Source organism: Macrosteles quadrilineatus, unplaced genomic scaffold (genome assembly GCF_028750875.1).
Source record: "Macrosteles quadrilineatus isolate MER2022 unplaced genomic scaffold, UCM_ALF_1.0 Scaffold_3__2_contigs__length_128488019, whole genome shotgun sequence".
Lineage (NCBI taxonomy): Eukaryota > Metazoa > Arthropoda > Insecta > Hemiptera > Cicadellidae > Macrosteles > Macrosteles quadrilineatus.
The window spans coordinates 109,374,596-109,402,026 of NW_026542596.1; the positions used below are offsets into that span (position 1 = coordinate 109,374,596).

The 27,431-nt window shown below is 34.7% G+C and overlaps 1 protein-coding gene across 1 annotated transcript; it reads left to right on the top strand.

Annotated features, from left to right (window-relative positions):
• LOC128989574 (protein Malvolio-like) lies at positions 1 to 26,817 on the top strand. The gene is made up of 11 exons (XM_054411482.1): positions 1 to 101; positions 1,045 to 1,137; positions 3,305 to 3,427; positions 3,997 to 4,223; positions 4,870 to 5,008; positions 5,329 to 5,484; positions 9,792 to 9,950; positions 10,435 to 10,482; positions 16,820 to 16,978; positions 24,073 to 24,296; positions 25,163 to 26,817. The coding sequence occupies exons 2-11, from the start codon at positions 1,072 to 1,074 to the stop codon at positions 25,428 to 25,430; spliced, it is 1,569 nt and encodes a 522-aa protein (XP_054267457.1). The 5' UTR covers positions 1 to 101; positions 1,045 to 1,071; the 3' UTR covers positions 25,431 to 26,817.
• The last annotated feature ends 614 nt before the right edge of the window (positions 26,818 to 27,431 follow it).

Below are 27,431 nucleotides of genomic sequence, written 5' to 3' on the forward strand. Positions count from 1 at the left end.
GTTAAACCTGAAATCATATTGAGCAGTTTCTCTTAATTGTAAAAAATCTACTTTTTTGTGTGTTCCTTTTCCAATTAAACTTCTAGGAGGCAGAATCAGTGGTAATGTATATACATAAATATATGTAGGGCCCTTTACAATATGATGTACAGAAAGTACCTAATAATATCATAGACTAAGCGATTTATCTATGATAATATTGACACTGAGTTACATTATAAAATATAAAATAATTGAGTATAGGGATCAAAATGCATTGAAATTATTTTCATCAATAAGAAACAAATTTATGCAGAAAATATATGTATGACTACAATAATATACTTTTGTTATCCAAGCCCTTAATTTGATTTGATTTACATGTTTTGCATATCTATTGGCATATCTCATATACATTATTTTATTGAGTGTTGCAGAGAATGGTCAGACATTTTGGATTCTGTGGAATGTTTTGTACAAATCAATAATTTCTTTATTAATAAAATCAGAGCCAAACATTGGATGAACTCTTTATCTGAAAATTGAATACATACCAGTAAGTTTACTTCAGGTTTTATTATTCATGGAAAATTTGCTTTCTCGCCAAAACTATTACAAGAAATATTAAACCACAGTAGTAAAAACTAATGCACAGTACTTTTACCTACAATTTATAGTTTTTATTACTGCATTTTATTTACAAAGTACTTTAAACAAACATGTATGATAAAAGAAAACATCCAACACAAATGATCACTGTACCTTACAATAAATTGGAAGAAGAAGTTAAGAGATTAAACAACACTTTTCTTTATCTAAGAGTTTTACCGTTTCATCTACATATTATAGGATGTACTGTAAATTAATTTAACTATATAGTAATCAGTTTAAAGATTATTTAGAGTTGTTTTTGTATACAGAATACAGTTAACATACTGGACAAACAAAGGCTCAACAGGTACAGGCATTGACTATAAATTAGTCAATGGTACGAAGATCTATTTTAGCAACCTAGTGTGAAGCTAAACCAGTACAAATTGATACCATTGTGAGATTAACTGTTAGGATGAAACCATTGAGGATTGAGCGAGCATGGCTTCTTTTGAACTTGGGTGTGAAAATGAGGATGAAAAAATCAATATACCATCGATTAAAGGGGTGAGTGTTTATAGGATAGAAAGATTAATATCTAATGAATTTAGGATATGATGTATATGCAGCCTTTCATTAAAACCAATAAAAAGAACAGAACTACTCACCATTTCTAACTGAACAGCTGCTAAAAATATTAAACAAAATAGTAGGCTACAGCCATTGCTGTAAAAATTACAGTTAAAAAGCTATTACAACTTTTGTGATTTTCCTTAAAAAATCATAGTTACTCCCACCAGTTATTGATAAAGATTTATGACAAGCTTATAGGAGAAAGTATGTGTCAGATTGCTGATACCGTTTATTTTTTTATGTAGCTAAACCCTGCAATCACATGTGGGTGTTAATGCTAAAAGTTTTGCCCTTAGTTTTTTAACAGTTGTTTTACAGTTGTGTTCTTCGCAAACTCAGATGAGGGGCATATTCATACTTTGGTATGGCAAATTTGACTGCTTTTAAAAAATAGTTTATGTTAGGGACATTCAACAAAAAAGGTGCAATAAACAAATTTTTTGCAAATACAGCCGTTTTTTATACAAACGTTGCGGGACTAAAGTACAGTAGTATGTTTACTCCCTAAAAAAGGGTACAGTGGTAAATGTCTATTGTAGCAATCGCATGGATCAAAATTATTTATCATTTGATTTATTATAGGTTTTAGCATTCTCTTGTGGGTATTTTGACAAATCCATGGTAGTACACAATCATATTATGATTGAATCACTTGTAACAGCTGCTTAATTGCATTAGCAAAATTGAAAACAGGCTGTAAATACACAGTTTTGAGAGGTTATAAAACAATCAATCAATTACCGGTACCAATTTTATAACTATCTTTACATGAAAAGTATTTTTCATCACTCCGTAACGAAAGTAACTATTTTCGATAACAGCTGACATCAATGAAAGTAGTCGTTTCCCAAGCCTCTAATTTAGGGCGAGGGAAAATCGATCAGCTGATTTTCCCTCGCTCTAAATTTACTTTCCCTCGCTCTCAATTAGTTATCCATTTATTTTCTACGCGCGCTAGTGTTTTGTTACGGTTTAATTTAATGATTTGAATCAGCTGGATGTATTGTTAAAAGTTGTTTTATTCTTTTATTTTCATGTTTAAACAAAATTTATTGAGAAATATACGTAGGTTTCCTTTTAGCACATTTTATTTTATTTTGATGTTCAATCAAATCAATTGAGAAATATAAAATAGTTATAATATTACTGAGGTCTGCTAATCTGTGTTTGTGTATTTTTGCGCCGTGATGAAAAGTATCATTCATAACTCGTACCGAAAGTTATCATCGGGCACTTGCTCCATTATTTCCGTCCTCGGCTTTGCCTCGTACGTAAAAATAGCTCTCACATACTCGGCTTCGCCTCGCACGTGAAATTGGGGTTCCCTGTGTTCGGCTTCGCCTCACATTAAAACTTGAGCGCGCGAGGGAAAATGCCACTTTCGGTCCTAGTAATGAAATATACTATTCTTTCCATAGCTTAGTTTTTGAATTAATTATGCAGTATGACAAAAAAATAAATATAGTTCATCACACGGGCAAAAAGTGTCTTTTCAACCCTCGCTCTTGAGCTTGGGTCGAAAAGAGTCACTTTACACCCTAGTCATGAAATATACTAATATTTGTCTGTTAAATGCTGACTCTATTCCAAGCCACTTTAGGATTGTGTGCCTTTTTCTGTACAAAATAGGGTTCTGAGCATCTGGATTTTATGTTCAAAATATATTGAAACATCATACAATTATATTTCAAAGGTATAAAATTATTTTAATTAAAAATGAAGCTTTTGATTTAAAATCATTTTTAAGTCATGCAGATCTGAACCTATTTTTGATAGGTTTAATTGTTTCAGGTTTTTAATCCCTGAAAAAAACACTGATTATCATTACAAAATAGGGGAGGGACTATGACTTTCAACAAACAACATAAAATACCGTTGTGAACAAATCATATATAAGTTTTTTGCTCACAACAAGGTAAGGTGTTAGTTTGTTATGCCACCAGCCTTGGTAGGTTTCAATATCACCAGTGAGATATGGTTACTGATATGGTGTTCATTTCTTTTAAAACAAGCCAGCCTAGTCATGCCTGTATCTTACGAGACTCGTAAACAAACTGTTAGCTTGATTGCCATTCCTGATAGTGATCCGGGTTCTGTTCAGGATGGCTTCTCATTCCGGAAACTATGGGCGTTTACGGGTCCTGGATTCCTACTCTCTGTCGCCTATATGGACCCTGGCAACATCGAGAATGACCTTCAGTCTGGGGTGAAAGCAAAATATAAGGTAAGCTTTTTTATTTGTATTTGTTTAGTGTATATAAATTATAAACATATCAACTTAATCAAATAATCAACTTATAGTTTTTGAGTTAATGTGCATTGCAAGTGCATTCAATTCTCTTTTATATTTATCTACTTAGGAAATGTTTTTTTTTTTATTTATTTATTGTCACTAAAGCATACTATAACTTAGTTGATTTATTGAAATTCTATTGTAAGCAATATTTAACATTAATTCACGAATTAAAAAAAAACCCCTCTTACAACATGACATACTTATTTTTATCAATAAGCAAAAATGCAAGCTATACGCTGTGAGAAACTTTAACAAAACATTACATGTACTTCAAATTAAATTTAATTGAAAGTAAAAGGTTTAAAATTGGTTATATTATTTTTAAAACTCTATTTTAAAATAGTAAAACAAAGAAAAAAAAACTTGAATTGTTTATATTTTTCATAAATATTATATTTTTATCAAACTAAATTATCATAAGCACAGCTTTTGAATCCACTGACCTCAAGTGTAACAACTATAACAATGAGAATCTTCTTTTCCTATTCTGTCATCAGATTCTATGGATTCTGCTGACATCTACTCTGATGGCTCTGATGATGCAGCGCCTGTCTCTAAGGCTAGGAGTGGTGACTGGCAGACATCTGGCAGAGATGTGTCACCTCCAGTACCCGACACTGCCTCGTCTCTTCCTCTGGCTGATGATAGAAGTGGCCATCATCGGTGCTGACATGCAAGAAGTCATCGGAACAGCCATTGCACTCTATCTGCTCTCCAACAAACTGTGAGTCTGAGTCTTACACATTGTCTTTTATGGTAGTAGCTTGCAGCCCTCAACATTTAAGTAGTACTTTTTCAACTTACCCTCTCCCATAGGCGCCCAAAGAAAAAGTGAAAAGGTGAAGTTTTACTTCTTGTGACAGGAGTTGGGAAACATTTTACGAATAGAGTGTGTGACTTGAAGCACTACCAACCAATCCCACCTTCAAATTTCTCTTACATCGCTACCTTGGAACTGTTCGGAACTTTAATTTTGGCTAGGCTTTTAAATTATGCCATTAGGGATTTCCATGATGGGGTGTCCGGTGATTCAAATCTGAAGAAGATTGATCTTTGGGGCCCAAAACTATGGACCAAATGAAACACTTCTTAATAAAGAAGATGGATGATGAATGATAAGGTAGCTTAAGCACCGACAAAGATTAGAATAAGTGGAAGCAGTTATAGTTGATGAGTCTATAGCTTCTAAGGTTTGAATGGCCATTGGTAATTTGAATAGGCTACTTTATACTTTTAATTGAAATGGCGACCATACTAAGGGAGGTATTTTAAGGAAAGTATCGATGGAGATGAGTAACGCGATTTTGTAGTCTTGTTAGTGAACATTCATAATTAATAATCTAAAGTAAAGAATTTCTTTGTTGTTGCAGGATTCCTCTATGGCTGGGTGTGGTCCTGACAGTTATAGACACCTTCATGTTTCTCATGATAGATAGATACGGTCTTCGGAAACTTGAGATGTTCTTTGCAGGATTGGTCACAATCATGGTTGTCACTTTTGGTTATCAGGTTGGATTGATTTACTTCTTTGTAGCAGTAATAGTTCCCGTAAACACCAGTAAGTAGTCTCTGTAATCATGAGAGTGTTCAAAGTGTAGAAGAAAGAGTTTATTTAAATTTCATGATGAAATTCTAATAAAATCTTTACCGGACAGTGGACAGTCCAAGATTTTTATAACAATAATTCATGCACAATATAAATAAAAGTGTACTTAAATCCCACAGAATATTGTACACTAAATCCATATTATGGTAAAATTGTTTCTAACACACATTTTCTTAACAACCTCATTTGACAAATTGTTAAAACTTCCTATCTATCTGTGCAGTTTTGGATCGCCAAACCAGACGGTGTCGAGATTGTGAAAGGTCTTTTTTATCCTTGGTGCGAAAACTGTGACAGTTCTGTTGCGTTACAAGCGATCGGAATCATCGGTGCCACCATTACACCTCATAACCTCTACCTGCACTCAGGGATGGTCAAGGTAAGTTGGCAAGAGAAATTTGATTCGTTTGAGCCATGAGAGTTCTTTTTGGATCTAGCAACTATTGCGTTCCTACAATTCGTAGATTTGTTTGCACCAACTGCGTTGTCAAGTGAAATTCAATGCCAGAGTTTTACCCTTGTTGTTAAGTGATATCTTTAGTAGTAGTAGTAGTAGGGCTAGTACTCATTAGACCAAGTCTCTAATCAACTCTAAACACAAAATTAAAATTGACCATGGAGGACACATCAATGTAAAGAAAACTAACTTACGTAATCCCAGGGCCATTTATATCGTAGGTGTCATTTAGCCTCACCCGCAATATAAAGGGTGTGGACCGTTCCCTTTCAATACGTTAAAAATGCCACTGGCGTAAAAACACACACACAAAAAATAAAACAAATCTTTGCCACATTATCCGGTCCTCTCTGCACCTTCCTCTACTGCTCCAATTCTCTCCATGTCTGCTTTCACTTATTTCCACCATCTCTGTTTTGGTCTTCCTTGAGGTCGCCTTCCAACCGCATTACCCTCTAATATTATATTCTCAGTCTGCATTCTTAGCCTCTTCTCAATACGGGTCTCTTTATTAACTGCTATTGAATAATTTGAGAATTGCAACAGAATAAAAAATTGAACAATTTTTTGCTACCTATTGAAGAAAATTAAACCTTATATAAATTGACCCATCAGATTACCACCAAGTTCATATCAGCTCTTCATCAAAGTTGGTAAAAAAAATTAATACATTCCAAAACCATTTTAAATATAATGATTACAATGAAGAGAAGATAATAGCTTTTATTAATGAATACCGTTCCTTTTCCATCTTTATAATTAATTATCCTATGTGAAGAAAATTCACAGACATTTTTAATGAGTGTCATACACAATTTTATCATTTTTTAAATTATTTGTTTCACAAACCAAAGCTACGTTGAAACATGACCTCCTCATCCAACAGTTTTGTTAGTGTCTCGACTGGATCAGTTAGGGTAATATTGGTTCATTCTGTAATGCAATGTTTTGCTCGAAATTCACATGCTCATGTATTGCTCGAATGTATTCCTCATACTATACAGCCATGGTGGGAACTGGCTTCAGACTGCTGTGACTAATGCTGGCGTGTTCTAATCTTTCCCTCCATTTGGCAACTTGATAGAGTGGGATGGATACGAAGACATCCTTTTTGAGTTTCACTTCAATCTGGGGGATGCTGGAACTGGAGTCTTTCTTTGCAGCTTTTGCCACTTTTTAAGTTCTTGGGACATTAACTCTTGGAAGGATGAAATAACCTACGACGTTGATCCTGAGCTGCATCCATTGCATACATAATCCACCAAACTTTCATCAACTTCGGCATTATCCTTCATTGAACAGTGAATAATCTCTGATGTGGTAATGCATCTCTTCTGCAGTTGATCAACATTACCATTACACGAGCAGAAACAATCACAAAAGAATTAATATTGTCTTTATACATACCTATGATTCATAGTTTTTTAGAAGAGGTTGACACTGCCTGTATTGAGGCAGTTGTAAAACGACGATTATTGCTACAGAACGACTGCTGCCGCGTAATGTTGCCTGGTTACCTGTCATCGCCCAAGACTGGCCCCAGCAACTGGTTGACGTCTCTGATACACACGGACAACACATTGAGGCAGTTGTCAATCGACGATTATTACTGAAGACGACTGCTGCCGCGTAATGTTGCCTGGTTACCTGTCATCGCCCGAGACTGGCCCCAGCAACTGGTTGACGACTCTGCTACTCACGGATAACACCTTCATTGAGGCAGTTGTCAATCGAAGATTTTTATGATAGATGACTCAGCTGCAGGTTTATGGAATAGTTAAATATTTATAAATTGTATAATGAGTACTTATCTTTTGTTGCAAAGCTCCTGCAGTTTATATTAACAATCTGCTTGAGCATCGACAGTGTCCTTCTTGGATCAGAGTTAAGATGCAGCAGAAAGGTACTGTGGTCGTAGGTTTCCTGAAGTCAGATATTCTAACAGCTCAGGTCTTCTAATAAAAGTCGAAAAGTTCAGCTTCAAGAGCGACAACAAATTACAAATTATCAGTTACAATAAAAGCAAACTTTTCTTCATTTTTTTTTACTAAAAATTCTCATTCTTAAATATTTCAAAGGGATGCTAAATATTTTAACACATTCACTGCTAATGATATGTAATACTTTTATAAATGGCTAAAAAACATAAACATTAACATGATCATGTTAATTGAGTGACAATATATCTTTAATTAAATAAATTTTATACTATAAATTGTGGATTAAAATATATTATGTAATTATATACATCATGTATTATATATCTGCTAATATACTTATGACGCACATGTGCGTCATTAGCAGTGAACGTGTTAAAATAGTTGAGGTGCAAAACCAACTACGTACCATAATTGGGATATTTATAAATTCTTACATTTTCCAAAAAGGTTCCTGAAAACACTTGCAATAACATTGCTACCTGTCACATACAATTATTGACTTGGATGGTAGTCAATAATTGCAAAAAAAAAATTAAATCTCAAACTAAATGAAATCTCTACATCCATATTGCTGTACGATTAAAAACTTACAAATGGATGATCCAGGCCTTTTGTTTTAGGCATCCACAAGTCCTATTTCAGAGTCTCTGATTTCTACTTAATTCGTCCAAAGTATGTGAAGTATTGTGAAGATTCTCTGTTGTATGATCTTCTAATTATTGTAGACATGCTTAAACTTGAAGTGCATATGTTTGTATCAAAAATTATAGTCTTTATGAAAAATTATGCTTTTAATGGGTTTTAAGAGATAGTTTCCATGGATACATAAATAAATAAATAACTGAAAATGTTTATAAATTAACTAGCTTACCCGTTGCACTTTGCTAGGAATCGAAAGGAAATGCCTTATTTTCAAACTATCCCAGGCGTAAACAGAGTAATTTAAGAAAGTTTCACGGCAATTGGATCAACGGTTGTAACGACCACGCACGGGAAGGGCGGAAAACTCAATGATCAAAGGCCGAGTTGAGAATTTAACACTTGATTTATTTTTTTAAAAGAACAAAGTTATGAGTTACTATCAATTGCCAATATATACAAAAACATATTTTAACGGGGACATGTCTACCGCGATGGACAGTTGCGAGAGAGGGAAGGAAAGTGCGAAGACCGCAACTTCTCGGCTCTTCTAACCTCACTGACTAAACGTCCTCCAGATTCGGCGGTCCCACACGTCACACGGAATGATGATACCTCTTCTGTGCAACTTCCTGTACTATAATCAGTGCAAGGAAGGCCACTTAGTCAGGGTTCTGTAGGAAATAGAAATTACTTTTAAATCCACCATATTTCTAAGTGTGACAATTAATAATTGCTACGGTACTGAATAGTAACGGTGGGGTGTGTCTATGTGGATTGTGGAATAATGAAAGAGTTGTGTGGATAGATGAGGGTTAAAACTTAGGAATATAAATTAATAATATAATTAACTGAAGAATTAGGAAGCGGTGCAACTGTCTATTTTAAAGGGAAGGGTTTTACCCTGAAACTGATTGTGTCCATTGCCGTAAACACCCTAAGCCAGCTTTTGATGAACTGTTTATTTACTAATTTATAACATAAAAACCTTATAACTAAAACCACTACCTGAAAATGTAAGACCTGCGTTAATATGAATAACTAATAATAAACTAACTGTAATCATAGTCATAGTCAAGAGTACTGATACATGGAATACTGAAATTTTGATTAAGGTAATGTTATGAAGGAATAAATTACTGGGATTGACAGCAGAGAACAACTGAACAATTTAGTACCATGTGATTTTGTTACATTGTTTCAACAAGTTTCAAAATATTTAGCCAAATTATCATTGGTGATTCGTTTATCAATTTTAAATTCACTAATGCACATTGTGACCGCGGAATTCAAATTTCCCGCGAGAGATAATAAATGTGGGTTTGTTATAGAACTGACTAAGCTGATCCAAGTTAGAGAATTTTGGGGTTGAAATTTATTATGAAGTCAGCGGCCCCTTTCAACTTTGTATTTGCCCAAAAATTGACTTTCTGTGGCAGTCCTGTGTGTAACCGATATCAAGAAAAGAGTGGCCGACGCAGAACAAGAATTAACAATATCTTCTGATAGCAAGCAAATGCTAACACCTAGCCAGTAAGTTATTTTTTTGTGTTTTAGTAAGTAAATATAAGTAAGTTAATGTAGTAAGTTAATATTTTCCCTTGATGTAAATTATGTTCTGAAGGATCACAAAAGGTTGTCTCTTTTCAGTCTCGAGCAGTGGATCGAACAAAGCTATCCAAAATAAAAGAAGCAAATCTTTACTTCTTCCTAGAGTGTATAATTTGCTTGTCAATATCCCTTACGGTCAACATTATCGTTGTGTCGGTCTTCGCTCATGGTTTGCACCACAGAACAAACGCGGATGTGGTAAGTTTAGTTTTTTAGTTTGATTTTATATTCTCTGTCATTCTAAAACGCATGACTTAAATATTAAAAGGATCCTTTATCTCATAAGTGTTAATCTCATAATGGATCCTTTTCATTTTTAAGTCACTTGCAAAAAACTTATAACCCCAATTGTGCTCGTACCTCTTAATTACTTATCTAAGAGTTGGCACCTTATATGTAGGCCTATAAATCATGTATTTTTCAAGTCAGTGAAAGTTTATATTTTCTTATAATCGATAGCATTTTCCATATATATTGTACATTTGACACCGAGTTTTACATTTAATTTGAAGGACTAAAGAAAATTTTTATATCTTGAACATCTACATTGAAACAACAAAAACCAGAGTACACCATGTTAAATTCTTTAATTAATTATAAACTAGATTTTGAGTATTTGAAACTTTATGAAATCAATAAAAGCATTCTTGAAACAAGCTTTAAAATTGTTTGCTTTTTTCAGATGAACATTTGCCTGGATAGTAAAGTTCCGTTTGATAACATTTTTCCGGTAAGTAAAAAATCAATTTTACCTGAATAAGTAATATATTTTACAAAAATATCATTGTATTATTTAGTAGAAAGTGTTAAAAGTGTGGTTAAGTACAAAGGAGTACAGGCAAAACATAGTTAAAAAGAGAAATAGCTTGCAAACTGCATATCTCAGAGAGAACTGTCCCCTGCTGATCCGTGAGGCTAAGGATCTATTAGCAGATATCTTAACCCATTGGGGAAGGAATTAATGCGCTGCCTGCAGCACCCTCTGTCGGCAATTAATTTTACCGAATTTGTAGACTTTTACTCTAATTACCATACAAAGAAAACCTTAGGTAGTAAATTAATAATTCTTTCACCATTTTGTTCTACAGAAAAGTGGTAATTGGACAGTCAAAGTGTAAAACCAAAGATTACATATGCTACGCAAAATTTTGCATAGCATATGTAATCTTTGGTAAAACTAAAAAAACTAAAATTATAAAGTTTATAGAATTAAAACTTTTAAAAACAATTTTTTTAAAGTAAACTTGATATACAAATTCCAAGATTAATCCAAACACCAAATAACACTACTATTATAAAGTACAATTGATTCCCTACGTAAAAAAATCAAAAGTTGTGTACTTTTATAAGTAATAATGTAGACAAAAAATTGTTTGTTTACCTTACCACAGCTGATTTTTGGTGATATCTGGTTTCCATGGTATCACAAAATTGTTTGTTATTCGCTAAAATAATTGAGTATAAATACGCAAATCAAGAAGCAAGATATTTATAAACATTATAAAAGTAAGAAGAAACAAAAAGGGAGGAAAATAATAATAATTAAATAACTAGTAGCGCTGCGTAGCAGTGACACGAGCGGCACTCATAAGTCGGCCGCCGGGCCTGCAGCAGCCGTACGAGTAACGCTCGTAAGTCGGTGCCAATGGGTTAATCCATGCTAGCCCAAGTAGCACACATCGTTGGCCCAACGTTGGGAAATGGTCGACACAGTTGGGAAATGGTTGGCAGAAATTTTAACGATTTGCCAACGTTGGCCCAACGGAAACTGGTATTCGTTGGCCCTACAAAGGAAAGAATCGTTGGGCCTTCGTTGGGCATTCGTTGGGTTTAAGTATAAAACATTCTAAAACGAATTTTAACAAATTGATTTATTGAGCGGAGCGAGCGAAGCGAGCGAAGCTCTTATACGTCGACTTTTATGCATTTCGTAATACGCAAACTCCTCCTAGACGGCTGAATCAATCGTTTTCAAATTTTGCATGGTGATAATGACCATATCGGTGAGTGCCAACATCTATATGGCGTTAAAAAAGTCTCTCAGGAATCCGCCCCACTGGGTCTCAAAGTTTCAATGTAATCCTTATGGAAGCAGTATTTGACACATTAACAAAGACATATGATCAGCTGTTGACTTTTGAATGCAGTAGATAAATAAATAGCTGATAGCATTTTTCCACAGATATTAGAACATAAACGGTGGTATGGATCATAAATATAATCAAATGACGACACTAGCTTGAGGTTCGTGACGTAAGAAGTGGCGAAGGAAGTAGTAATGGTGAGCAGTCTGGAGTGTGGGAACTGTTTATGACGATTAGATTAAGGTATCTGCATTCCTAAAATGCTATGGGAAGGGAGGAAAACGGGTCCGCGACGTAGGAAGTAGTGAAGGAAGTAGACAAGGCGGGCTGCCCGGAGTGTGGGAACTGTTTATGGCGATTAGATTAAGGTATCTGCATTCCTAAAATTCTATGGGAAGGGAGGAAAACGGGTCCGCGACGTAGGAAGTGGTGAAGGAAGTATAGTCAATGCGAGCTGTCCGGAGTGTAGGAACTGTTTATGACAATTAGATTAAGGTATGTGCAATCCTAAAATGCTATTGGAAGGGAAGGAAACAAATCCGCAACGTAGGAAGTGGTGAAGGAAGTAGTAAAGGCGAGCTGTTCGGGGTATGGGATCTGTTTATGACCATTAGATTAAGGTATTTGCAATCCTAAAATGCTATGGGAAGGGAGGAAAACAGGTCTGCGACGTAGGAAGTGGTGAAGGAAGTAGTAAAGGCGAGCTGTCCGGAGTGTGGAAACTGTTTATGACTATTAGATTAAGGTATCTACAATCCTAAAATGCTATGGGACGGGAGGAAAACAGGTCCGCGATGTTCGAAGTGGTGAAGGAAGTAGTCAATGCGAGCTGTCCGGAGTGTGGGAACTGTTTATGACGATTAGATTAAGGTATCTACATTCCTAAAATTCTATGGGAAGGGAGGAAAACGGGTCCTCGACGTAGGAAGTAGTGAAGGAAGTAGTCAAGGTGAGCTGTCCGGAGTGTGGAAACTCTTTATGACGATTAGATTAAGGTATCTGCATTCCTAAAATTCTATGGGAAGGGAGGAAAACGGGTCCGCGACGTAGGAAGTGGTGAAGGAAGTAGTCAAGGCAAGCTGTCCGGAGTGTCAAACTGTTTATGACAATTAGATTAAGGTATCTGCAATCCTAAAATGCTATTGGAAGGGAAGGAAACAGGTCCGCGACGTAGCAAGTGGTGAAGGAAGTAGTAAAGGCGAGCTGTTCGGGGTATGGGATTTGTTTATGACCATTAGATTAAGGTATTTGCAATCCTAAAATGCTATGGGAAGGGAGGAAAACAGGTCCGCGACGTAGGAAGTGGTGAAGGAAGTAGTCAAGGTGAGCTGTCCGGAGTGTGGGATCTGAGTTTATGACCAATAGATTAAGGTATTTGCATTCCAATAATGCTAAGGGAAGGGAGGTAAACAGGTCCGTGGCGTAGGAAGTGATGAAGGAAGCAGTAATGGCAAGTTTTTCGGAGTGTGGGAACTGTTTATGACGATTAGTTTAAGGTATCTTGGTATCTACAATCTTAAAATTCTATGGGAAGAGAGGGAAACAGGTCTGCGACGTAAGAAGAGGCGAAGGAAGTAGTAAGGTGAGCAGTGTGGAGTTTGGGAACTGGAAACCGTTTGTAGCAGTTAGATTAATGTATCTGCAATGCTGAAATGCTATGAGTAGGGATGGAAGCATGTCCACGACATATAAAATGGTGAAAGAAGTAGTAAAGGCTAGCAGTGCGGAGTGTGGGCAATGTTTGTGGCAATTAGATTAACGTATCTAAAATAATAAAATGCTATGGAAAGTGATGAAAACAGGTCCACGATGCAGGAAGTGGCTTAGGAAGTAGTAAAGTATGAACATATTGTGAGAACCGTCTGTGGCAGTTAGATTAATGTATCTTCAATTCTAAAATGCTATGAGAATGGAAGGAAACAGGCCCCACGACGTAGGAAGTGGTGAAGGAAGTAGTAAAGGCTGGCAGTGCAGAGTGAGGGAACCGTTTGGGCAGTTAGATAAATGTATCTAATACTTAAATGCTAGGAGAAGGGAAGGAAACAGGTCTATGACGTAGGAAATGGTGAAGGAAGTAGTAAGGCTTGCAGTGCAGAGTGTGGGAACTGTCTTTGGCAATTACATTAATGTATCTGCAATCCTAAAATGCTATGGGAAGAGAGGGAAACAGGTCCGCGACGTAGGAAGTGGTGAAGGAAGTAGTCAAGGTGAGCTGTCCGGAGTGTGGGATCTGAGTTTATGACCAATAGATTAAGGTATTTGCATTCCAATAATGCTAAGGGAAGGGAGGTAAACAGGTCCGTGACGTAGGAAGTGATGAAGGAAGCAGTAATGGCAAGTTTTTCGGAGTGTGGGAACTGTTTATGACGATTAGTTTAAGGTATCTTGGTATCTATAATCTTAAAATTCTATGGGAAGAGAGGGAAACAGGTCTGCGACGTAAGAAGAGGCGAAGGAAGTAGTAAGGTGAGCAGTGTGGAGTTTGGGAACTGGAAACCGTTTGTAGCAGTTAGATTAATGTATCTGCAATGCTGAAATGCTATGAGTAGGGATGGAAGCATGTCCACGACATATAAAATGGTGAAAGAAGTAGTAAAGGCTAGCAGTGCGGAGTGTGGGCAATGTTTGTGGCAATTAGATTAACGTATCTAAAATAATAAAATGCTATGGAAAGTGATGAAAACAGGTCCACGATGCAGGAAGTGGCTTAGGAAGTAGTAAAGTATGAACATATTGTGAGAACCGTCTGTGGCAGTTAGATTAATGTATCTTCAATCCTAAAATGCTATGAGAATGGAAGGAAACAGGCCCCACGACGTAGGAAGTGGTGAAGGAAGTAGTAAAGGCTGGCAGTGCAGAGTGAGGGAACCGTTTGGGCAGTTAGATAAATGTATCTAATACTTAAATGCTAGGAGAAGGGAAGGAAACAGGTCTATGACGTAGGAAATGGTGAAGGAAGTAGTAAGGCTTGCAGTGCAGAGTGTGGGAACTGTCTTTGGCAATTACATTAATGTATCTGCAATCCTAAAATGCTATGGGAAGAGAGGGAAACAGCTCCACGACGTAGGGGGTGGTGAAGGAAGTAGTAAAGGTGGGCAGTGTTGAGTGTGGGAATGGATTAATGTATCTGCAATGCTAAAATGCTATGGGAAGAGACTGTAGACTGTAAGTTAAAGAAGCACAAATCGTTACATATTTCGATACGTATTCAATCGTTTACAATATAAATTTACAACTGAGTTGACAACAGCTGAGTTTTACTCCATAGAGGCTAAAAACAAATTTTATTTCCCAAAGAGTAAAAATGTTACTTTAGACCCGCAACGCATGCACCAATGACGACTGTTTTTACTGCATTATGACAAAAACAATATAATGTGAACCATTGATGACTCCGCTCAATTTTGTGGATGCATCTGCGAACGCCACCTAGTTTAAAAGTACATAAATGGTATGGCAGCAGAATATAAGAAAAATATTGTAAAAATGTGGATCAATAATGAATGTAGTCAGATGATGTTGTGATACTAGATACAGTGGGGAACACCTGCTTAACATATAATAATTATTATTATATTTTTTTTTTAAATATTCTTTAACTTATTTAAGCAAGTTTTTAATAGTTGTAGAGAAAAGATTAATTAATTATATAACAATCAATTATAATAGTAGCCTACTAATTTAATGGTAATTAAATAATCTATATTCAAATACTATTATCCTCTCCAACTACCAGAAAAACAATTCAACTACTTGAGGCCTAAACAGATTAACAGAATCATATTATACTGTAGCATAAAAAATATTGTAAGTATTAATTGTGACCATTGCACCTCTCGGCTACTCTTTCACCACTTGAAAACACTTTAAATCAACAATCACAGTTAGCTCAGAGGTAAGGCGTGTGGCTCACATGTCGAAGGTACCGGGTTCGAGACCCGTCCCGGCCTAAAAATTTTATTTCGTTTTATTTCCAAAATAAGTTTTTATTAACTATTTAATCAATTTACTCAACTCATAATTATGCTTTGCATACAAAATCTTTATTATTTTGTGTTTTTTATGTTTATGCCCAATGGGATGGTTGGCCCTTCCGCAAAAATTGGTTGGTTGGCCAACCGTAAGACTGAGTGCCAAAACATACCGTTGGCCAACGATCGACAGAAACGTTGGGCCAACGATTTGCCAACGATTTTTGCTACTTGGGAGTATTTCACAAAATACCTAGATCTGTGGAGGATTTCTGCAAAAATGAAAGAAGTCAGATGATTCTCAGCTGAGCAAGAAAAAACTGACTTTTCCTACAGTTACCTAACAATGTACATGTTCTCTCACTGATTTGAGAAAGCAAAGTGGCCAATTCGCTCATCAGTGAGACAATGTTAACATTGTCTCACTCTGATTACTTTGTCTCACTCCAGATTTGCAACATGAAGGCACGAAATAGTGAGCGTGTAACATGCAGACAAGGTCGTATGCGCGCGAAATACGTTGGCAGCACTGGCTGTAAATCAGCTGGTCAGCTGTTGTACTGTTGTATTTGTCACTTCACATTAAATGTCATATTAAAAGTTCACTTCTGTGTAAAAATATCTCACGTTTCTTTACCAATTGATTTGTTTTATGGTAACTGTAGGAAAAATATAATGTGCAACTCGAGTGCATAGTGCAATTGCCTCACTCGAGAAACCATTCCTCACTCGCCTACGGCTCGTGAGTAAGTATTTCTCTCAAGTGAGTCAATTGCTCCCTTTGCTCACTAGTTGCACAAATAACTATTGTTTTTATCTTTGCTCATTTTGTCATGAATCTATCAGCCATTTTCTGATCGAAAGAGAACAGCTCCTCTAGCATTTACTCTATGTCTCCGGGCCTCTGGAATCGACTGAGATATAAAACGACCCTGCAATAAGTAAGTATGGAATCCTTATTCCTTTTTTGTTTAGAGAGAATGACATCACGATTGTTTATTTTATTTTGCAGAACAACACAGATGTGGTAGAACTGGATATCTACAAGAGTGGGGTATACTTGGGATGTCAGTATGGGCTGGTATCCCTGTACATCTGGGGGGTGGGGGTATTAGCAGCTGGAGAAGGGGCTACAATGATGGGATGTTACGCTGGACAACTGACCATGGAGGTAAATAATAATTTAAGTTATACTTGGTTGTTTGTTTAGAAAAATCTCTGCTTGGATATCTATATTTATAAAAGAGGAAGTTGTATAGTATATATATTTGAACATTATGGATTGCCAAACCGCTCGACAGATTGTAATGAAACTTTCAGGCATTTTTAATCATTATTCAAGGATGGTTTGTGTGAAGTTTGGTGCAGATCTGTCAAAAGGGCTCCGCCCCAGTGGCTCTGGAGTTTCCCATGTTAACTTTATGAGTACTTATATTTAAATGGAATTATTAAAGAATCTTAACAGCTGGTTCAACTAAACAATTTGATTCTGTGATGTTCTAGCATTAAAAAGTTAATAGGTTTACCAAGAGGGTGCAGCACTATTATTTTTTAAATTTATGACAACAGCTAATTTGCAACCAAAAGGTGAGTGAGCGTAGCGAAAGAACTTCAACCTGGAGGCGAGTTAGCGTAGCGAACGAGCTAAACCTGAAGGCAAGTGAGCGCAGCGAACAAGCTCCAACCTAAAGGTGAGTAAGTGTAGCAAACGAGCTTCAACCAGGACATGATTTAGCGATGCGAACGAGCTCATCTTGAAAATGAACGAGCATTTGACATAAAACCACATTAGGACAGGACGACGTCTGTCGGGCCAGCTAGTATAATATATTCCTTAAAAACATAATAAATATGAAATATACCTGTTCATACTGCTCATATATCACCTGTGAATTTAAAACCAAACTATGAATTTACATATTATGTGTACAAATATAAGGAAGAGAAATATGTAAAATAAGGAGCATTTATTCACACTGAAATTAATATTGTCTTAATAAATTGCCATACGATCTTCTTATCCTTTTGCCCCATTATATTTTTTGCATATTTGAATGTTTTTGACTTAATTGTTGATAGTAATTAAACATATTGGCCATATAAAATATACCAGGGGTTCTCAAACTTCACCTACTCAAGGACCCACATAGTTTTAATTATGTATGTAACACGGACCCCCTAAAATTAACTTAACCCCACCACCCCCTATTAACCCCCCCCCCCCGATGACCCCTTAATTTGTATTTTAAATTGATCATTTCAAAAGATGATTTATTTATAATAGGATAAGGATTAGGTTAAACAAATAAATAACCAACAAACAAACAAACCAAAACTGTTATTTTCAGAAATATGCACTTGTAAGTACTGCATATCTCCAGAGAGAACTGTCCCCTGCTGATCCGTCAGGCAAATCTATAAGCAAATGTCTTAAAGGCTTTCACAGTCACAGTAGGCTGTCCAATCTTCGTCTTGGCGAATTTTTGAATCTTCGTATGAGTGATTAAAAATCAATTTGATTAAAATGGTTTTTGTGGACCCTCAAAAACTGCTTGCAGAGCAGTTTGGGGTCCGCGGACAACACTTTGAGAAACTCTGGATACCATAGAAGAGGTGTGTAGTCAATGATATTGGCTATCATTAAAGTTATTAGTATGTTGCAAAAACAATATGCATGATTATGTTGTATGCAAGCCAAGTGATAACAACAATATGACAACAACAATATGTTCGACACATTAGCCAACTGTGAATTGCTCTATTTTCGTTACATATGTTTATCACCTGTAAAAATTCATCATTACATTGTTTACTACGGAAAAAGAATGTTTACTATACAAAAGCTATGTTTACTATCTTTTTGGATTTTGCCGACGTAAACAAACAAAGATTTGTTATTGTTTTGTTCACTTTTTCAATTTTCAACAACCAAAAATGTACAACCAAAGTAAATATTAACTATAAATTGAAGGCATAACCTAAAAAATGCTTTGAGTTCTGTAATGTCCCTAACTGTAATAAAGAAACATCCAATGTATGTTTTAATTAAGAAAATAAATTAATTTTTGTAGTGTAGCGAAAAGTAACGTTCAAAACACAAGTGAAAGTGGGTCTATACATATTCTCGACCATTTAAAGTGCAGGATAAATCTCGCACTACAAACTTATATGGTATCAAATAAATATGTAATGACTCACTTTCTACTCTTGTTACTAAATATACTATTTCTGAATAGCAACTAAAATGTCTGGGAAGCAAGATTTTGTCTGCTAGGCAACCAAAAGGACTTAGGTCTACGTTAGAACGGAGATAACATTTTATTATTAGCTATTATTAATTTCCCAAATTCAGTGAATGAAGTGATTTGACTCTAGTCCTCAAGAAATATTTCACTTTTCTACATATAACTACAAAAATTAATATATCGCTTACAATAGTGTAAATATTTTCCAAAACATAAATATTTAATCTTTAATTATACATTCAAAAAACATTTATGACAGACCAATTTTTTATTCAACGGTAAATTTAAAAATAAAAACGCCAATTAAAAATACACCAAAAGAAAATACCTCCTGGAATGACTTCAATTACAGTGTATCAATCATACACTACTCTTACATGAAGTGAATTTCATTGCCAGTTATTGCCTAAACATACAATTTCTGCTTTCTGCTTCGCAAACTCCTTCTTGAGGGAGGAGCCACATGTTCACCAGGGAGAGTGTAAGTGTTCGGAACTCGGCCACACAATACATCAGCCAATCGCGGGTCTATTTGCTCACTTGAACTATCTTCATCTTCACAGTCGTCCGTAGATGTTTGTGATTGTAATTCAATTGATTCAGAAGACAGGCAGTTGTTTACACCATCTTTACGCAGGAGATTTGAAACTCTTTGTAATCTAAAAATAAACAAAAGTTTCATAAGTAGATGCACAGACTAACCAACACAATTAGACTTCCCATCCCATTGTAAAATTTGAAGCTCGTTTTTCGTGTCTAGTTCATGTTGGTGACACTGGGTGCTATCAACAAAATTTTGTTTCTATTATTTTATTTAAATGGTTTGTGCTTTACTGTTTGGTTGTATAACTAGGGGACGAGTTGTTGTTTATGATTGAGCTTAGATCGTTTCATTTTGTTAATCGAGGTTTTAAATGACTGAAATAACAAGAAACAAATTGTAAACAAAAACACAAACTTAGCAGCACCAGACAGAAGTAACAATAAAATTATTTTCAGCTGATCCATAAGGATGACAAATCTACTAGGGGAGTTTTTTTTATATTTTTATTTATGGCACAGGTGATATTTTGAGTAGGTAGGTGTAACTTATTTAGGTAAACAAAGTTCAATTTCCAGGAATTGAAAATACAAAAAAATTTTTGTAAGTTAGGTATAGAATAATTTTTATTAGTAGATTATTCACAAAGGTAAATTATATAATAACTTTCAAAATTTACAAATTTACAATTCTTACAAAAAAAGACTAACAAAATTTAGGAAATCGGATGATTGTTTATGGAAAGGGCTTATGGGAAAAGGTTTTTGTGTTGTACTGTATGCAAAATAGAAAGACTTGATCCAAGTACAGTAAAATACTTTTGATAAACATATATAACACATAAGTTAATTATATTAAGTTAATAAATAAGTTAATATAAGTTAATAAATTAATTGCATTAACACACTATCATTTGATATTGATTTATTTTTTAACCTTGCAACTTAGTTAGAAAATCAACTAATTATCCAACAACATTTTTAAAGTTAAAGATTTAAAAAAAAAATTCTCTTTTCAAAATATACATGGTAAAAAACCCCGCATGGAAGAGTAGTAGGCTTAATAGTTAGCAAGGTTAAAAAAACAAATTCACAAAATTTATTGTAAAAAAATAGCAACAAGAATGTAGAAGAGTCCAAGATAAGCAATCATGAAACAATGATTTAATTTCATTACAATTGATTTTTATCAGTAAATTACCTACTTATTATTAAATAAAATTTTATTTTATTTTACTTACAACAAGTCAGACTTTTGAACAGTCGTCATTACAAATACTAAGCTTATAGACCAAAGTATGAGCACACAAGGAAGGTCCATATTCCATTTCAGACCATTTTTGAGCTTTATCTGAAAATTTATAATAAGTATAAAAACAAGTGAAAAATTGAAATAATAATGTACTTTAAGCATTTTCTAGGATAAAAATTACTGTACATAATTCCCCAGGTATGATTATTATTCAAAACATGAGAGCAGTGGGTTTCTTTTAACTAAGCTGGAGAATTGTTTAATGTTCCCGGTCTCAAGAACAATAATTGATTAAATATTTAGGTTTACCTTATGGTTGCCAGGTTCTGTAAGTGTTGATATGAGGAATGAGGCCCCCTTCATAAATAGTCCGCCGACCAATTAAGTAAATTAGTGCTTAAGTAGTGCTTTTAGTGCTTAGTAAATTAGTAAATTGCTTATTAGTGAGTCGGTGGCTCAGTCGGTAGCGTCCCGGACTTCAGGCCCAGGGCAGCGATGTCGTGGGTTCGGATCCTGGTCACTGCCGATAACATTTTATCAGTACAGTTCACCTTTGTACTGTACCGGCTCACTCCTTGCTTTGCTGTAAACGATCCACGCACGGGCGCTTAGTCTATGTGGACGGGCAAATGCAAGGTTAAAAGAGGCCGCCAACCTCTTAAAAAATAAATAAATAAATAAATAAATAGTACTGTATAATTATTTTTAGTGTTTTAAGTGATGAAAGTTATGCAAATATAAACTTTGCTCCTGATGATGCCATACACGTGACAAAAATTTACATCGAGCTTAGATCAACATACTTCATGAAACTGGCAACCATAAGATAAACCTACATATATTAAATAAGCATTCCATATTTTACAACCTCATATTGATAGGAGTTTTCCAATTTTAAACAGTGTTGAATGTGGTGTATGTACCTGCTTAATGCAGGTTTTCCTAGCTGTTAGGTATACATCGCAACCCGCGGAGTCCGCAGAGCACACAATCCACTTGATACGTAAGAATGTTTTCCTAGGAATAGTACGCCGCAGGCCCAGCGGAGTTCAGACTATGGGACTCGCTGACTCATTCTAGTGGAGTCTATGTTGCAACGGGATAGCGAGGAGTTCGTGTTGTTGAAACTTGAAGTCCGCACCCCGCAAAGTCTAGGAAAACACTAGCCTGTCTTTGGCTGCGGTAGGGTAAAAAAATTCACTGACCGCCGCACCCTGCTGCAGCGTATACTCCGCAGCTAGGAAAACCCGCCTTTATGGTGATCCACAGACTGCAGTTAGGTACCTACAAAAATTGTGCCATCTCAAGGATGTACTTAGACGTACTGTAAAGTATTGTAATAGTTCCCTGTTGGAAACTGTCACTTTTAAATATCATGACATAACAGTAAAAGCAAAATTCCAATTGCTTAAAAAATCTGCTAATTATTTTTTATGTGTTTTTGTCTTGGGTAGCCTATTTTTCGCAAGTGTTGAATTTCACACATATGGATTGAAATAGAAATTGTGGTAGGTACAGTAAGTTGGAATACTACAGGAATGCTAAATGGTTGTCTCTCTTAGTTCATCAACTGAGATTTTTTTTCCTGTAGACTATGTCTTTTATTTACCCCTTTAGAAGGAATCACATAGTGTGATTTCAGGAAAAAGAGGAAGTCATTATGACCAGTTTTGTTCATTGCATCTGCTAATAAACTATTTTATTTCTAGGCCAAAAAATCTATTCAGATTAACAAACTCTACAACAATTAATCATAAATCAAACTAAACTTTATATTGTAGCCGACTAGCCAATCCAACATACACTGGTAGAACATAGGCTAGTATGTTGATAAGTAACAGTGTATAGCTTATGTATGAAATTGTACTAATCTTTTGTAGACTCGCTTGTATCGTTAATATGACCGTTTAAGATGATGGAAAAGAGGAAAAGAAATTGTGCTGTTGGTTGTATAATAGGAATTTATGTCTAAGCTAAGAGAGTATTCATTGGGTTAGACAATATTCATTACTATAATAGGCTAATTGGGGAAAGTAGTCCACCTTTACTGTTACAAATGTGTACAAATATTAAAGCATTACCTCATGTAATGAAGTTGAGAGGACATCTAGCATCAGGTACTCTAATGTTTCCCAAATGAAAGTCATAGTAATCATAAATACCGGAAATACCAAACTTCCAATCAGCTAGAAAAAAAATTAAATTAAAATAAGAGGGAAATTTAGTTTTTTTGTTGAAATTGGAGCAAAGATAATTTTTGCATATTCAGCAATATGAATTTCTGTCTTAGCACTACGTAATTATATTTTAAATTTCAAAATAATACTACCTTCTTAAGCTCTAAACAGTATATTGAACACAAGAGCGCCAAAACAAAACTTCCACAACATCTGTAATGAAGTACGACTCAACAAAATAAAATTGGCTAAAAGCTAGGTTCGATAATACGATGGGCACTAAAATATATGCTTTAAAAGCTTATACAATGCAATAAAATATAAAAATTTGCCCAACCCAAAAAAAATATTCATAAACAAACAATCTAGCAAGCTATGTATTGTCTGTAAGGATAACATTGGAAGACCACAAAAAAACTGAGCTAAGTACTTTTAATATCTTTTTAACAAATAGACGTTGGATATAGGTTATTATAATCTGACCAATAAGAAATTGTGTTTCATAAATGAACTTCCATAAAAACCCATAGCGATTTAGGCTACTTACAGACAATATTGTGCAGTTGAAATATTTCTTCAGATGAATCAGATGACTATTGATCTTATAAATGAATAGTACAACACCAAAATAATATAAAAACGTGCTACCCGGATTTGTCTTTTTACAATGTGATACTTCTGATGCAGAACACAATAAATACTGCAACCCAACATATAAAATAAATTGAAAAACCGTCAAGATTATAGGCATCATTTCAATCGGTTCTGTTTTTGATTTGTTTGTTTGAAAACAATGAACATGTTTATAAGGTTGTGATAAACATATGACTTAATTTCAGTCATGTTTTTTTTTTTTTTTTTATCAAAACTGTGAGTTATTTTTGGCATTTTAATTTTATATTTTGTGCCTTTTAAGAGTTGAAAATTTACCATCACCTGTGACAAAATGGAACTGTAGGATAAATTCAATTGTTTACAAAACAAATCCATAAAAAAAATGATCATGCTTGATCATATTGATAATCTAATCCTAATTTGTTTGATTTTACAGGGGTTTCTTCAGTTGAAATGGGTAAGATGGAAGAGAGTGATGTTTACCCGTTCCATTGCAATCCTGCCGACATTCTTCGTAGCGTTCTTCAGCACGCTACCTGAACTCAGCGGCCTTAATGACCTACTCAACGCAATGTTCAGCGTTCAAATCCCGTTCGCAACTCTACCTCTCATAGCTTTTACAAGCAATCCTCGTCTCATGGGCCAATTTGTCAATGGGATGTAAGTAATATATTAATTAAACTAAAACTTGTAGTACATTTTCTAAGAAAGTATCACATTCTATAGTTGGTAGTCTAACTTGAGTAATACCATAGATAAAACATACTCCCTTAGTAGATTTCTCATCCTTATGGAACAGCTGAAGACAATTGTATTGTTAGTTCATGTACGGTTTATGTAGAGGTCGTGTTTTGTTTACAATTTGTTTCCCGTTATTACAGCCATTTAAAACCTCGTTCAGCCAAATAATACGATCTAATCATAAACAATAACTTGTCCCCTAGTTATATAACCAAACAGTAAAGCACAAATCAAGAAATGAACCCTGAAATAATGGAAACGACGTTTCATCGACACTAGTGCCTTTGTGTCACGTACATGAACTAGACACGAAAAACGTGCTTCAAAATTTACAATGGGATGAGAAGTCTACTTGTGTTGGTTAGTCTGTGTAATACTCATAAAAGGTCAAATAATTGGTATGCAAAAAGAATTATTTTGTAATGTTTGCAGTATGTTATCTTTCTTTCATCATCAATGTTTTCCCAAACATTAAAGTCTATTAACACAATTTTTTTATTACCTATAAAATATTATAATCCATTTCAATTTGTTTAAACCTAAATTATTGTTTCTGTCAGAGAACCTAAGTAAAACCACTGTAAAACTTTAATTAATATAGTGTAGTAACATCAAATTTTCTCAACAATTAGTAAAAAACTTAAAAATATTAAGTTATGATGGTTCAATCTTTTTTTAGTTTGGACAAGTGAATGGTTCCAAGGATTAAGATATATACTGTATTATTATATGACAATCCAACATAAATTTAAACTTTGTACATCAGATAATTAATTGTTTTTCAGGGCAATGAAGACTGTGATGGTGCTTGTTTCGCTTGTTGTGATTGCTGTAAACATAGTATTTGTTGCTTCATCAGTATTTTCCGCAGCCCTCGGAAACTGGTGGCTTTTGTCCTCGGTTGGTCTGTATGCCGTATTGTACGTAACTATGTGCGGTTACCTCATACTGCACATGTTTTCCAATATGTCTGCCTCTCAGAATAAGTTTACAAAAGTCATAGTCAAAGACAATTGGACAAATGATGCAATGGACCATTGGGTACATAATTAAAATAAGTGCCAACTTTGACCAAAAAATCATACAGTATTTTGTTAAGCAGCTTATATTTTCCGCGACAATGGTTAGTTTTCTCACACAATTATCGACTACACCACTGCATATGATATCACTCATGCTGTTCATGAGTGATATTGTAAATAAGTTTGTATATTGATCACCATTAATATTGTGTGTTTTATTTAATTTTTTACTTTAATATAGGCTACCTTCTGATCTGTTTCAGTAATGTAATGAACCAGGTGAGATGAGAATTATTATTTGTTGGTATCCTCTATTATTTTAAACTAGTGCATCTGTTGCTCGAATTCGAGCGATTGCAAAATATTAAAGGCGTTTTCTTAAACGAATAACAGTCACAATTTCCGTTGACTTAAAAGAGTCAACTCAAAGATAATGTAATAAATCACTCCACTCCAGTTATCGAAACTGGAAACGAACTCATACTCTGAAAACAAACGCTCACTCCACTCGATCTATCGAAACTGAAAACGAACACTGTTGTGTGTATCATGTGTTTACTATGAACAGCTGTCATTAATACAAATTATTCGTCTGTTTAAATAAATAAAATATTTTCTTCATAAGAAATACATTGAGATTTTGATGGCCTGTGGGGCAAAGCCCAAAGACTTTTATTACAGGAATTTGTGAAAGGGGGCGTCTACACAAAAAATACTTAATTTTGACACCTTGTTTGTAAAAATCCATCAATTATTATTGGGGGAGTAGTGTTTCGTAGAAATCGCCTTCACGTATTATATATAAGGATTGCAATAATTAAAGGGTTTTTTATATCTATCTCAACACCAACAATCCTTTCATTGCAACGTTGAGCATACAAACAATCAACATCCTATTATAAATTGGATTGTTGAAATTGAGGCAGGTAAACTACCCAGTCATTAAACTATACACTGTTTACCTTTACTAATATTGACTGGCCATTTTTTTATTAATTCAAAGTAAGTTTTACAAGTTGCCCTTTACTCGTTAATTATATACCAGAGGACAAGTATAAGTTTACAAATAGATCAACTTGGTTGTAATTATTTAAATTTAACACTAAAAGACTGTACAAATTAAGAGAAGACAACTGACTGAAATATTACTAGACATAAGAAAACATCGATATTGCTTTTAGCTGAAACTTTTGAACTATGGTAATTTCCATCCAAACTGTTTTGAATAAGCCAATAATTTCTCATACATTTTAATACCACCAGATTTTTATGATTAAACGGATAAGGTTTATAAGTGAAAAGTTTTTTTTTTTTTTTTTTACAAATATATGTATTAAAACCATAGGAATAAAATGTAAATTTATTTAGTATTATTTTTAAAACTAAAACTACAGTATTATTTTAATATGAATAATAGTGCATAGATTTATTAAAACATGTAAATTAATAAATTTTGCTGCTAATTTTGTACTTTATTTTGATACTCTTATGGAAAAATGTATCTTTATTCTATACAATAAACCGTGTAAAAAAGTACAAAACCTGTGGTTTAATTTCTTTTTTTATCAGTCAACAAGTTGTACAGTGAAAACTCTCAAATATTGCACCAATTTTGAATCAACCCAAATCTCTGATTAACAATATTAAATTGCAATGAATTCAATGATTTTAAAAACAAACCCACCATATGAGTTTTCTTTTACAGTTGTGTTCAATGGCGGATCCAGAGGGGGGGGCGAAGGGGGCGATCGCCCCCCCCTCGGGCATACATATACATATTTTTTTACTGCATGTAATACTGTACAGTAGTGCATACACATTGCGTAAAATAATTTGTAACACTAACTTTATACAAAGAAATTGTATAAAACTGCCATTTTGGAGACTTAGTTTACACAAATCTTTAAGGGGGGTACCCCCGTACCCCCCAGACTCCCTGTGACCCCCCCCCCCTTGTGACTGTTCTAGATCCGCCACTGGTTGTGTTCCCAAAATCAAATAAATTTTTACTTTTTCAACATTTATTTCTAAT

Excerpts from the sequence above, each read along its gene's own strand:
- LOC128989574 (XM_054411482.1), top strand. The coding sequence starts at position 1,072 with ATGGCTTCTTTTGAACTTGGGTGTGAAAATGAGGATGAAAAAATCAAT. Across the intron at positions 4,224-4,869 it reads TATCTGCTCTCCAACAAACT|GATTCCTCTATGGCTGGGTG; the intron begins GTGAGTCTGAGT and ends TTGTTGTTGCAG. Across the intron at positions 24,297-25,162 it reads GGCCAATTTGTCAATGGGAT|GGCAATGAAGACTGTGATGG; the intron begins GTAAGTAATATA and ends ATTGTTTTTCAG.